We start from the raw sequence: 14,888 nt of genomic DNA on the forward strand, positions 1-14,888 counted from the left end.
GGATAAGTCAGTTCTGCTTTGTCCTAAAGTTTATGTCTATTCAAATATAGTTGAGTTTTTCAGTAGAATCTGTAAACGTTATAACTACCTTCTTATGCTTCCTTTCAAGTAAAAGGCATTTATAAAGGAAGTTTGATTAAACTTGCTGCAGATATCAGCCTGCCAAAACAGGCTGAACTTGATCTATTTCATGCTTTCTTTGAGATTTTAGGTCAGTGATTTCCAAATTTAAGTTTCATATTTCACGGCTTAGAGATTATGACTATCTTCACTATACAGGCCAATTACTTTGTTTTATTTGTAAGGAAAGTTGTTGCTATTAGCGCAATAAGAGGGATGTATGAAGAGGAGAAAAAAATCATAAGAAAACTTAAAATGAGACTTCTACTGAGTGTGTTGGTATGGATCTGTAATGTGTGTGCTTAACCAGGTGTGTCACCACTGATACGGATTTATTACGCAACTTTATGTGTTTCAGAAGAGTTTGGAAAAGTGACCTGTACTAAACAGAGTCCCTTTATCTTATAAATGATATTTTGGAAGAATTTTTCTAGGCAGGGTAAAGGATGTTTTGATTTGAGAATTAACTATACTATTCAGCTATTCAAAAAGGGATTTCTTTTGGGGAATGAGTATTATGATATGGCTCTAAGCTAGCTCTCTGCTGCTAGACAAAGCTATTCAATGTCTTTGCACATTGGTATGGCTTACCTTACTTATATCAGATTCAGATTTGCTGGAGCACATATTCTGAAGTTCCTTGACAAGATCTGTTTCATCATCTGAACCCAGAGAGAGTCTTTGGTCCAATGTCAATGACAGATCATTCTCTAAAGACCTAATACAAAGTCCAGAAAGTAGTTTTTCTAGTGAGAACACAAATATAATTCCCAATATAAAAATTGTTCCTTTTTTTTTTTTTTCTGAGAAACAGTGTAGGGAAGAAGCATATCTACTACCCTTTAGAGGAGTTCATTAATGCCATGTAATACAACAAACACCTTCCATATCCCAAGAAACTAGAATGTAAGTTAAAAAAAAAATTCCTATGGGATTTTGATGACTTTCATTCAAAATACTAAGGGGAGAAAGTTCACAAAGAACTTATCTTGGGCTTAAAACACTCTAGTTTCCTTACTTTTCCATGTTCTGCCTCTAAGAGAAGATAAAGCCAAAACAGTGTGATATAGGGGGCAATGTGATACAACGGAGAAAATATGAATTTCAGACTTGCCTCTAAAACTGCTGGCAATATGGTCATAGGCCCAATTTGATTTCCTTTGAACTCAGTTCCTTTTTCAGTAATAAAGTATTCCTACATCACAGTTATTAGGAAAATTACACAGACTATTGTATAAACAGGAACTAGCAATGGGCCTGGCAGAAAGACATGTTGTGGTGTGCTACAGTCCTGAGAGCCTGAAGTAGGGTCCTTAATGTTACCTGCCAAGTAACATTTCTGTTACTAAACTAAAATAAATAGCAACCTACTTGTGAAAGGCATAATCATTTTTTAATTTATGGTGAACCAAACCATTTTTTAATTTATCATCAATAATTACCTAGGAACAATATATTCAATCAAATTATCACTTTCATTTGCATTTAAGTAATACAGGCTTACTCACTTGAATGACTGCTGTCAGTTTTTATTTTTATTGTTTCAAATTTGATAAAGAGTACACCAGCTTTCAAAGCAATTAAAACATATATTGTTGATAGAGTTACATCTTGCAGGGGCACTTACTTTTGCTTTGCCAGTAGAGCACTCCCATTATAATTCAACTGTGATATGGCCTTATTTTTGATACCTGCTTTTTTAAAAAAAAAAAAAGATAATAATTTTTCACAGAACGAAGGATTGTTCCTGTGCATCTTCAACTCTATAGTTAAAATAAGACTCTGTTGCACTTTCATACTGTTTTTAGAGCTAACCTAATAAAGACACTGAGAGACCTAAACACTGGAACTGTAAAGCAGTTTAGAACACATGAAAAGATGATTTTACTATTATATTATTAAGAGAACTATCAATGACTTTTTTTTAAAGCAACTACTGGTTCATCATTTAACCACTAGCCCATGAAATTTTTGATGATAGGAGGAGTGCTTCATCACCACTCTAGGTCTACCTTTCCAGATAGAGATGGGGCTGGGAGAGACACCACAGCACAGACACACTTCCTCCAATGCAATGCGGCCAGCTTTTAGGCTTGATTTATACACAGTAAAGCAGGAACACTATTCACCTCAGCTATTTTGCTGTCCTCTGACTCATGAAGTTTACTTTGCAGAATTAGATGTGATTTATGCTAAAGTCACATAAACTACAGTTAGTTGCATACTATTTTAGTCTTTCAAATAAGCTTTTACTTTTCAAAGACTGTAACATTAGATGTGCTAGATAATTTTTAAGTTAAAATAGTGGGGAACTTTTTTTTTTAGTGGTAGTGGACAGCATCAGTGTATTCCTTAGGCTCACGGCCTGCATGATGCCTCTGCTCCCGGTGGTGGACTCTTTGCTAAGATAAAAGGTGAGAGAGAGGAAGACAAACATTGCTCCACAATTCCAGAAGCTCCCCCCAACTTGTGAAGATTTTCCTAATGTTGTGGCTAAGGCTCAAACCGGATCTTTAAGCATGTATGTTCTCTACCACATGGGCTACTTAGGGCCTATAATTCCTATTTCAGCTTTTTATTTTTTATAATAGTTTTCTTTCTTTCATTCACTCTGTCTTCTTTTGCCACCAGGGTTATTGCTGGGGTTCCATGCCACTATTCCTGGCATCCATTTTCTGTTTTTATTTTATTCTTTAATTAGATAGAAATTGAGAAGGGGAAGGGGAGATAGAAATGGAGAGAGAAAGAGAGTCACCTTCAGACCTACTTCACTGCTCCCAAAGAGTTCCTCTTACTGGTGGGGAGTGGCAGCTAGACTCTCAAGCATGGTAATGAGTGTACTTAATGGGTGCACTACCACCAGCCCCCCATAACAGTTTTCTAAGTTAGGCTCTTCAGTAAATTGCCTTAAATTCACATTTTACTGATTCTAGAGTATGTATTGTTTGTGTAATTATTCAGGTGAAAAACAAGCTGGTCATAAACCACATTAAATCGCAATAAATGTGGAAATGGCAAAGGGTCTACACAGGTGTCAGTTATTGGAATGGCCATGGATTACTTCCATATGTGGTGAGATTGGAGAGTTTTGAGTTGAAAAGAACAAATAGTGCTGAACTTGTAAGAAATAAAACCACAGACTGCAGAACCCTGTGCCATTTGGAGCATGTAGCCAAGGGTTTCAAAATCTTAGTTTTGCATTTGCATATTTGAGTTCTTTTGCAAACTATTAGAGAAAGAGCAAGTGGTGGAAGCCTTGCTAACAGAAAATCATCTATGTGGGCTGGGGTGTGGTAGAGTAAGGGGAAAAAGATGAAATATAGTGGCTTCATTTCCTGAGTCAAACATTTAATTTTGAGAAATAATGGTAAGCTTTTGTGATAACAATGTATTCTATGATAAATATGTAACACAACAGTACACTCACTGCATAGTGACTCTCATTTCATCTTTAAAAAGCAGTCACGCTGGAAGATCGGTCCTATTACTGTTAATTTCTCACTAATTCTGGGCAGTCTTCAGGAGCACAGAAACACCCAGGTGCATCCCTATGAGGCAAATGTGTAGAGTTTTCTAACTCCAGTGTTTGAAGAAAAATACTGAGTACAGAGTTCTCTATTTTTGCAAACTTAAAGAGTAACATAATAGCTCCTTTAGCTTTTTTATTAGAAATTTAACCCTCTGTTTTGCTTTCTCTCTAACTCATTTTACCTTTTTCTCTACACCAGGAGACTTTTTTGTGTTTTCTGAGTAATAAGAAAGCATTTTAATTTGTCATTTATTCTACCTGTTAAAAAGGCCATTGCTCTTTCCACCCATGATCCACTCCTGAATAAATGCATATAAATATTGTGTATTTTAACTACAACTACTTTGGGGGTAATTTTAAATATTTTCCAAAAAAGTAGTCACAATTTATTAAGATTACTTGGAGTAATTAAAAAATGCTAGCCTGTATCTGATATGGTTAAAGACATTATATAAAATCCTACCTTCAGAATGAAGGTATCTTAATGGCCAAAGCATTTTTTTTGTTTTAAGATGAAAGATTTTAGAAAACATATTGTCTTATTTAACAGCCCCACTGCTATAAAGTTGGTATAAAATTATAAGAGACATAATATGTTGGGGTAGGTCCCTGAATAATATATATATTCAGAAATATATATATATTTAAATATATATATATATATATATATATATATATATATGTATAAGGCATCATAACATCTTTCCACTCTTACTCAAATGTAAATTGCTTTAAGGAAAACATTCATAGTTTGTAAAACTGCTTACTATCCTATCATCCAAGCAAAATAAGTAAGTATAACATAACACACTATGGTTAAGTGTGTTGTCTTCTCTGCTATAAAAACCCTGTATGGAGGACAGGACATAGTCCTTTGGTAGTGGGAATGGTGTTGATGTACAAAAAATAAAAAACTATAAAAACCCAGTACATTTCTTTTTCTATATGATATCCCCTTACATAGATTCTGTAATGATTTATTAGAATGCAAACTCTTTGAAGGCAGGGATTTTTACTGTTTTTTTTTTTAATTATTTATTTAATTATTTTTTATTTAATTTATTCCCTTTTGTTGCCCTTGTTGTTTTATTGTTGTAGTTATTATTGTTGTTGTCGTTGTTGGATAGGACAGAGAGAAATGGAGAGAGGAGGGGAAGACAGAGAGGAGGGGAGAAAGATAGACACCTGCAGACCTGCTTCACCGCCTGTGAAGCGACTCCCCTGCAGGTGGGGAGCCAGGGTTCGAACCGGGATCCTTATGCCGGTCCTTGTGCTTTGCGCCACCTGCGCGTAACCCACTGCACTACAGCCCGACTCCCGGATTTTTACTGTTTTTACTGCTCTATTTCAAGTGCTTGTAACAGAAGTTAGCACAAAACATATATATATATATATATATATATACACATACACACACACACACATATATATGTATATATATTATATAAACCTTATTAAGGCTGTCTTAGGTATGACGTATAGGAGTATGCCAAAGTACAACTATATTACACAAATCGCAGACCTCATAAAAATCTATTTATAATATACTCAAATGATGGTTAACATGGTAAAAAACAAAACTGACTCAGAACTCTACAAATGGTTATTTTTTCAGGTAAGGGTCATATTTACCACATACTTTGTTTATCCTGTGAAATATGCATTGAAATACTCAGAAATGGTTTTTATTTGTTTGTTTGTTTCCTTGAGTGTGAAAGAAAAAGAAAAGCACATTCACACTGTAAACCAGACCCTAAGTGTGCAGGTACTTTTTGGCAGTGTGCCCATTTTCTCCTTACCTTCCTCACTCAAGTCCGGCTTATTCCAGACTGGAGAGGAGAACCGGCCAGATTTCTTGCGAGGACTGGTGCTGACCTTTCTCCAGGCACCACTCTCTGCTTTCTTCCTGCTACAACTGTTGTAACTTGAAACCATGGATAAAGGGAAACTTCCACCTTTGAAGTCAGCTGTATGTTGGTCTAGCTCTGAAACAAAACAAAGTCGCATTTTGTCAAGAGGAAAGCAATTATCTTGCAGGTTTCAGGAGTCAAGCAATTACAACATCTCTGATTAATTTCTCTAGCTATAAAGAAAGAAAGAAAAAAAAAGAACCAGTCTCAAACATGTATTCTGGAAGGTCTGTGAATTTCCTCTCCTCCCAGGATGAGCCCACATACCTGCTCTCTGGAGAGGGCAACCGTGCAGAACAGCTTTATTCAGCAAGATGCTGAGAGCAGCTTTCACTATAGCCTGTTGTCCTTGGCTGGGGTGTTTTTTAGCTGTTGTCTGCCCAAGGCTATGTTGTCTTTTCACAGAGGCTCTTGACAAGATTGCTTCTTGAACTCTGGGTGCAATAATGGCATTCCACAGATGAGACATCCACCTTGTAAAAGAAGGATGGATTCACAGAAGGAACCAGGTCTCACAAATCATAAACAACTTTACACAGCACAGGCCTGAAGGCCACATAAAAAGACTTTTTTTTTTCCCTACAGATATATTATCTTTCCCAGGTAGCTCTGAATGAAGTAAAGTACCTACTACTTAAGTGTATTGACTTTGTTTCTGATATATATATATATATTAGTATATAGTATATTTCAAATGAAGCTGACTTTTTAATTTCTCTCTCCTTTTATAAAATCCTTGCAAGCACAATCCATGCTTATTTGTATGGTGAATGAATCAATGTACAAATAGATGAGAAGGAAAAGGAATTTGTAGATGGATGAAGTCTAGAAAAAGAATTCCTAAACATTTGTCTAAATGGTGTGGACTTGTTTCTCATATTTCTTTAGACAGAGAAATTTTTATTTTTAACCAGAGCACTGCTCAACTCTGGCTTATGGTGGTGCTGGGGATTGAACCCGGGATCTTGGAACCTCAGACATGAAAGACTGTTTGCATAACCATTATGCTATCTCACCTTCCCAAGAAATAAAATATCTTAGTATGGCTATAATTGTAGTACAACTTACAGTCACTGAAAGACTAAATTTGTCTGCTCCAAGGCCAGGCTAAATGTCTTGCAAGTAGCTTAGTTCTGCAGAGAAAAGTGTGGGGTTAGCCAGTCATTTCTTTGAGTGAACTCTCTGTAGGAACTGATGTGGGGCTTTGGTCCAGGCTAGGAGCCCTCAATGCTAATTAAAGCTTGTTCAAAAATATTATAATTGTTGCAGCACATCAAAGCAACTACTATGGGCCTGGGAGAGAAGACAGAATAATACTTATGCAAAAGATTTTTAAGCCTGAGGATCCAATGCCCCAGGTTCAGTTCCTGGCACTACCATAAAATAGAGTTAAGCTGTACTCTGGCTACACAAACAAACAAAAGTTCTCATGGTCAAAGGCAACTAAACCCTTATCTCACTGAAGAGAAAAGCTTTCAAATATATTATATATTGGCATAAGGTGTTCAATTAAAATTATCATCCAGGCATTAAGTATTAATGTTGTGAAGTTTTCTATTAATATGTACTGCTTTACAATTAAAGATAGCTATAGTAGGGGATTTATGAAACAATATGGAATTTGGCAACACAATTTAAACTTACATAATAATTCTTAAAGGTTTTAAAGGTGTAGGAATGATGAGTTTTGGTGAAATAAATCCGTTATGCTGATGGCTGCTGGAAGACAGTTCTCTGTGGCATCTCTGCACATTTTTCATTCTGTGTCAACTTTTCTTTTTTTAAATTTTATTTATTCCCTTTTGTTGCCCTTGTTTTTTTATTGTTGTAGTTATTATTGTTGTTATTGATGTCATCGTTGTTGGATAGCACAGAGAGAAATGGAGACAGGAGGGGAAGACAGAGAGGGGGAGAGAAAGACAGACACCTACAGACCTGCTTCACTGCCTGTGAAGCGACTCCCCTGCAGGTGGGGAGCCGGGGGCTTAAACCAGGATCCTTACACCGGTCTTTGAGTTTTGTGCCACATGCGCTTAACCCACTGCACTACTGTCTGACTCCCCTGTGTCAACTTTTATACTGAACTACCTTTTCAAGAAAAAAATGCAACAGTTTTAGAGCTAATAGTTCTAAAGGAAAAGGCAACTAATCTGTCTAGGATAATAAAAGTAATGTCTCCTTCCACAGCAAAGGGTGGGCAGATTTGCCAGCTTCTTTAGAAAATGGTGAGACTCCCTAGCCTGGAGTTGTGCAGTTGTGATTTCAAATCAGCATCCCCTGAGTGGCTATATATCACACCACAGAACTTATGGGTGAAGCTCCGTCTGAAGTCTCTGATGCAGTACTGTCAATGTGTACCAGGCAACCTTAATTGCAAATAAGGTAAAAATCAAGAGGTTTCAGTTCCTGACCATGAAGGTATCAGAGAGGAAAGGCCAAAACTGGCTCCAAGGAATCTTGAAACTCTGGGATCAATAAGGTAGCTCACTTAGATAGTGTGCCTGCTTTGCCATGTGCAAGACCCAAGGGCAAATTTGGCATCAGAATTATTCGAGGAAGCTTTATTATTGTGGTTTCCTCCCCTCTCTTACTTGCTAGCTAAGGAAAAAAAGTTAAGTTGTCTCAGAGAGGTAAAGCCCTGTTACTTAAAAAAAAAAAAAAAAGGAATCTTAAGACTGGATATAAATGGTATACATTTAATTATGCTGATGGAAAAAAAATAAGTATTTCTGTTTTTTGTTAGAAAGTACTATGTATATATTAGTATAGCACTTCTCTCACCTAGCTATTATTAAAATGACAGCTCATCTCTTAATAGAGAAGATAATATTATTCACATCCATTGCTTTCCATAATGGATTTCTGTCCTGAATGCCAGGAAACAGTTAATCATACACTTCCTAAGCTAGACTGTTTATATATTCATATGCTAAAATTTTTATTAGTAGATGATGACAATTTTTTCCTTTCTTTCAATTTTCTCCTGATTTTTCGCTCTCACTCACCTTGTTTATATATCTGTTCACATAAGCTTTTACAAAGGAAGACAGAATGGGTATATATGTCTCATTAATAAGAAACATAACTTCTCAATTCATCAACAGAATGCAGGATTTGTTTTGTGGCTTTGGCTTTAACAATAAACTTGACAGAATCTCTCACATGAACTCTTCCTAGGAGATACTGCATTAACAAGTTGCGTTTGACTTTTAGAATTCTGAAAAAGGACAGAACTGCTCTATAGTTCACTGTTTCCTTAGAAGCGTTCCAGCAGATGAATCATGGTTGACTTGGACAGTAACACAGGGCTCTCATTCTTGCTGGTGACAAAACAGTGACACAACTGAGCCCCTTGAGCCTCCTTCTACTAAAACATCCCACATTGGCCAAAGATCGACTCTAGACAGACAAATAAAGAGAAACTACACTTACTTCACTGTTGCTTGAGCATGTCCTGGGACTACAGGACAAGACAGGAAATATTTTGGCCCAAGAAGTGCTTCAGGTGTACCCAAACGAGCTAGACAGGAGTTGAGCTGGCACCAGACAGCCAGGGCCCAGTCGACCGTCTTGCACACAGGGTCACAGGGAGAGGGCAGCTGACCTCTGAACTAGAGACAATGAAGTAGAACGCAGGGGCTTGGTTGAGAACAATGCTTCTTAACATTTGGTTTTTAAATATCTTAAAAATATATGAATATATAAATGTATAACAATGTATCTGGATATGACTTTCGTTCCCTTGGGATGTCTGAGGGAAAGATAGCTCCTACGGCCTTATTTGTGTGCACTAGCATATTACCCAGACCTAACTAAAGCTTAGTACATGAAAAAGAGTAGCTCAGACACAACAGAGAAGTAGGGGAGCCAGGCAGTGGCACACCTGGCTGACAGCACATGTTACAGTGTTCAAGGACTAGGGTTCGAGCCTCCAGCCCCTCCCACCCCCCTCAGAGGGAAAGCTTTGCGAGTGGTAAAGCAGAGCTGCAGGTGTCTCTCTGTCTCTCTCTGTCTCTGTCTCCCCATTCCTTCTCAATTTATGGTTGTCTCTATCAAATAAAAAATAAAGATATTCAGTGGGTTAAGTGCACATGGTGCAAAGTGCAAGGGCCGGCATAAGGATTCTGGTTCAAGCCCCAGGCTCCCCGCCTGCAGGGAAGTTGCTTCACAGGCAGTGAAGCATGTCTGCAGGTGTCTGTCTTTCTCTCCCCCTCTCTGTCTTCCCCTCCTCTCTCCATTTTTCTCTGTTCTATCCAACAATGATGACATCAATAACAACAACAATAATAACAAGGGAAACAAAAAGGAAATAAATATTTTTAAAAGTATACTTAAAATTTGAGAAATAGGTGAAAAAGCCTGTTCTAGAAGAAAACATTTATATATATATATATTGCCTCACAGGGCCCTGCAAATAGTGAAGTGCAAAGTAGGTATTTGAACTAGTGAAATAACCATTATTAACTATTTAAATATTTTAGATAAGAAATATATCTAAATGTTCATCTTGTATCAATTTTAATTTCTACATATGAAAAGTCTGAGCTATATGTTAACTTTATCAAAATGTTCAGAGTTCTGTAAGAATCAATAAATTTGCTTGAAAGTTAAAAATTCTATGTACTTTTTATAGTTTGTAAGTGTGTATAAGAGAGGGAGACAGAGACCAGAGCTCCACTTTGTCATTTTAAGTGGTGCTTGGGATGCAATGCAGGGCTGCACAAATGCAGCCTCTACTGCACTTTATTGGGAGACACATCCCAAGTCCCACTGTTTGCAATTTTTTTTCAATGCACAAATTAAAATACCGTGTAACACACACTGTTAATGGGAACTTACTCTTTTTATAATACACTTTATTAAATTAAGACTAGGCAGTATAGAAGGTTCACACAAAGACCAAAATGTATTAACTATTATAAGTCAGATATAGTAATTAACTCTATAAAGAAAGGAGACACATAAATCCATGGTTTACCAAGTAACTGTGATATTAAGACTCAGGAGAACTGGAATGTTTGCATGTCCTACATGAAGGGACATAATCTGCCTCACAAAAATAAAAGAACAGTTAATGTTACTCACAGCTCTGTTCAAGTGGTATCATTATTACATGCGGCTTTGGGAATCTGTTATAATGTTCCCTTTCTTCAAGAGAGGAACAGTCATTGTATTTTTCTTACTGTGTCAGATATTCTTCCAGGAAGACTAAGATTATATATTACAAATAATGATTAGAAATAATGATGATACAATAATAGTTATTTCCTACTAATAAAAGTGCAATTAGTTTTATTAAATACTAACAGGTAGTTTGGTATTTTACTGTTCTCTTCTATTGGGGAAGGATCTAGAATAAGAAATTATAATTGGGGCCAGGCAGTGGTGCACCTGGTTGAGTGTACACATTACAGTGCACAAGGACCTAGGTTCAAGCCCCTGCTCCCCACCTGCAAGGGGAAAGCTTCACAAGTGGTGAAGCAAGTCTGCAGGTGTCTCTCTGTCTCTCTCCCTCACTACCTCTCTCTCTTCACTCAATTTCTCTCTGTCTTTATCTGATAATAAATAAATAAATACATATTAACAAAAGAAATTGTAATCAAATTCCAGTGTGCTTTTAAATGCCCTCTAAACTTTTGGTTCTTTTCTGTCCTTACTGGATTTCTGATGTTTTGCACTTCTATTGTACATTCACCCAGGAATATTTTCTTATTAGCTTACTTTAAGTGATTCTTGGTAAATGGGCATTACTCAATTTCCCCCTTCCTATTCACTGCACAGCCTACATACCTCTTCCTCAAATGCAATGGAGAGAAAAGTAGAGCTTGAAGCTATAAACTTTCTTTACACAAATGTGAACTCAATCCTTTCCAAACTATGTGTAGCAGAGAGCTGGATGGGGTGGGGGAAGAGGTGCATTTTGCCTGATATTAGTGCCACATATAGACTTGTTTATATTCTAGAGACTATAGTGGGCCTTGCATGAGGGTGATGTGATGTGCAGTTGTGAAGTATTTAATATTTTCCCCTAGGTAAACTATGGACTTTAGGTAAATGTAGATTCATTTTTGGTAAAAATAAAAGCACTTGTCCGGTAAATGATGGTGACCATGGGGGGAAGCAGGGGAACATGAGAAATTTCTGTATTTCCCTCTCACTTTTAGTATTTTGAAAAGATTGCTATTATTATCATTTTAATTTTAAAAAATAATAATATTTAATAATAATATTTAAAAAAAAATTTATTTTTTAATGCTTTTTCAGCCACCACGTTGCAGATGCTGCCATGACACCAACCTGACTTCTCTGGACAGAGGACCTCACCAGTGTGTCCTGGAGCCCCAACTCTCCAGAGCCCTACTCCACTGGAGAAAGATAGAAACAGGCTGGGAATGTGGATTACATAGCAATGCCCATGTTCATTGGAGAAGCAATTACAGAAGCCAGACCTTCCACCTTCTCACCTTCTGCACTCCATAATGATCCTGGGTCCATGGTCTCAGAGGGATAAAGATTGGAAAAATTTCAAGGGAGGGGATGGGATATGGAATTCTGGTAGTGGGAACTGCTTGGAATTGTACCTCTCTTATCCTATGGTCTTGTTGATATTTTTTGTTTTATCAATAAATTAATAATATTTACGAGAGAGAAAGAGTAAGAATGAGAGTGGGGAGTTGGGCGGTAGCACAGTGGGTTAAGTGCAGGACCAACATAAGGAACCCAGTTCGAGCCCCAGGCTCCCTATCTGTAGGGGAGTTGCTTCACAAGCGATGAAGCAGGTCTGCAGGTGTCTATCTTCCCCGCCCCTTCCCCTCCTCTCTCCATTTCTCTCTGTCCTATCTAACAACAATGACATCAATAACAACAACAATAAAACAAGGGTAACAAAAATGGAATAAATAAATAAATATTTTAAAAATTTAAAAATTGAATGAGAATAAGACTGGGACACTACTCAGGCATATGCTGTGTGGGGACTAAAACCAAATTTCATGGACACAAGTTTTGAGCTCTACCTTCTAAGCTACCTTTCTAGCCATCCATCTTCTTTTATTGTAAACTAAAATTGTTCTGGGGGTCGGGCAGTAGCGCAGTGGGTTAAGCGCACATGGCACAAAGCACAGGGACTGGCATAAGGATCCCGGTTCCAGCCCTGGCACCCCACCTGCAGGGAAGTCGCTTTATGGGCGGTGAAACAGGTCTGCAGGTGTCTGTCTTTCTCTTCCCTTCTCAGTCTTCCCTCCTCTCTCCATTTCTCTCTGTCCTATCCAACAACAACGACATCAATAACAAGGATAATAATAACAACAACAATGGTAAAACAAAAAGGGTAACAAAGGGGAAAAAATGGCCTCCAGGAGCAGTGGATTTGTGGTGCAGGCACCGAGCCCCGGCAATAACCCTGGAGACAAAAAAAAAAAATGTTATATATATATATATATTTTTTTTTTTTTCCTTTTTGTTGCCCTTGTTGTTTTTTATTGTTGTTGTAGTTACTATTGTTGCTATTACTGATGTCATCGTTGTTGGATAGGACAGAGAGAAATGGAGAGAGGAGGGGAAGACAGAGAGGGGGATAGAAAGACAGATACCTGCAGATCTGCTTGTGCTTAGCCTGCTGCTCTACCGCCTGACTCCCTTAAATTGTTCTTTTAAAAATATTTAAATACTGATCATTTGTACACATTTACTTAAGTATTCTGGCACTGAGATTTAAATAATTCTCATAATAGGGTTAATGGTAGTATCAGTAATTTGAAAAGCTATAGTTCTGTGATAGTACTTCACCTTTCTTGCCACTGACTCATGTTGTGTAATGGCTGTGTTTATTCAAAAGCATCTACTTATGACCAACCAATTAATGTTAGCATAGCTTTGTTTCTCTGAATGAATTTCTGACCAATTCAAATCACCAATGGCAGGCACCATATTCACTGAACTATCAAAGCCACTCTCAACAAAGCTGTACTCCCTTATTCCTCCACTGGTCCTATACCCACAAATATGCATGTTCACATAATTTAACACTATAGACACTGAATTTTGTTGTTGCTTGGTGGAAAACTTCAATTTTGGGATGAAAGTTTAGCCAAGGTTTGGGATAAAGGGCGTGATTTCTAGTTAATGAAACACTAAGGGGAATTTTTATGCTTTGGAGAGCTTTTTTGGAAAAAAAGATGATCTCCTTCTGGACAAGGTGAACCTGGTGGTTCTTCAATACACCTGGTTGTGGCACATGTTATAATGCTCAAGGGCCTGGCTGGGTTCAAGCCCCCAGTCCCTACCTGTAGGGGGAAATCTTCATGAGTGGTGAAGTGCTGCAGGTATCTATCTCCTGCTTTATTTCCCCTTCCCTATAGATTTCTCTCTGTCTAAAAAATAAAAATAAATAAAATAATAAAGATGCTGAAGCTCTCTGTGCCCTGAAACAACTTGCTTCTTGCCTTTAAATATGTATGTGTGTGAGTGGATGCCTGAAGCCCTGCATATTTTCTTACACACACACACACACACACACACACACACACACACACACACACACACACACACAAATATAGGAAAGAAAGAAATGGAGAAAGGGGGAGAGAGAGACACCTGCAGACCTGCTTCACTGCTTGTGAAGCAACTCCCATGCAGGTGGGGAGCCGGGGGCTCAAACCGGGATCCTTACACCAGTCCTTTTGCTTCATACCACGTGCACTTAACCCGCTGCACTATCGCCCAACTCCCTATTTTATACAATATTAAAGGGAGTTAAAGTTTCTCCCAGACTCAGGTATCTGGACATCGTGGAAGTGCTGAGCAGGCATCAACAACACCCACCTCAGACATTTGGTTAAAGGGAGAAAAACCCTTATTCTGAGAAACAGTAGCAGAGGCTTATTGTGCTATTTGTAGCTTAGAAAAACTGCCGATACAATAATACTGCCCTCCAAATGTGGAGCAATGATAATATCTTGGTAAATCAAGTTCTGTTATTTCATATATATCCTGGTACTTAACTACTGGCCAAATTTAAGAATAGTTAACAGTAATGTCCTTGATAATAATTCTGTTATTGTAAGAATACAGTTTAATTATTCTAAAAAAAAAATCACTGAATTACTATTATTATTATTGCTCCGAAATAACATTGCTGGGGCTTGGTGCCAGCACTACAAGTCCACTACTCCTGGCCGCCATTTTTATTCCATTTTATTGGATAGGACAAAGAGGAAACTGAGAAGAAAGGGTAAGATAGAGAGTGGGAGGGAAATATATACACTTGCAGACAAGTATTCTTCCTGACTGCTGTTCAGTTTCTCTAAATCCGGGCAATAAAAGTCCTA

The 14,888-nt window shown here is 37.6% G+C and overlaps 1 protein-coding gene across 3 annotated transcripts in view; it reads right to left on the reverse strand.

Moving 5' to 3' along the window:
- The window catches only part of CTTNBP2 (cortactin binding protein 2), a 186,161-nt gene that overhangs the window by 7,786 nt on the left and 163,487 nt on the right, over window positions 1–14,888 (reverse strand). The window contains exons 17-21 of one of the 3 annotated variants that reach the window (XM_060196481.1): window positions 8,992–9,170; window positions 5,827–6,032; window positions 5,449–5,634; window positions 1,748–1,811; window positions 712–838 (exon numbers count right to left, since the gene is read on the reverse strand). In XM_060196481.1, coding sequence (XP_060052464.1) covers window positions 712–838; window positions 1,748–1,811; window positions 5,449–5,634; window positions 5,827–6,032; window positions 8,992–9,170 — 762 coding nt within the window. Of the gene's footprint in view, window positions 1–711; window positions 839–1,747; window positions 1,815–5,448; window positions 5,635–5,826; window positions 6,033–8,991; window positions 9,171–10,784; window positions 12,058–14,888 lie in introns of those variants that run through there. The other 2 variants (XM_060196480.1, XM_060196482.1) reach the window with 2 other exon arrangements.

The sequence above is a fragment of the Erinaceus europaeus genome, chromosome 8, assembly GCF_950295315.1.
Source record: "Erinaceus europaeus chromosome 8, mEriEur2.1, whole genome shotgun sequence".
NCBI lineage: Eukaryota > Metazoa > Chordata > Mammalia > Eulipotyphla > Erinaceidae > Erinaceus > Erinaceus europaeus.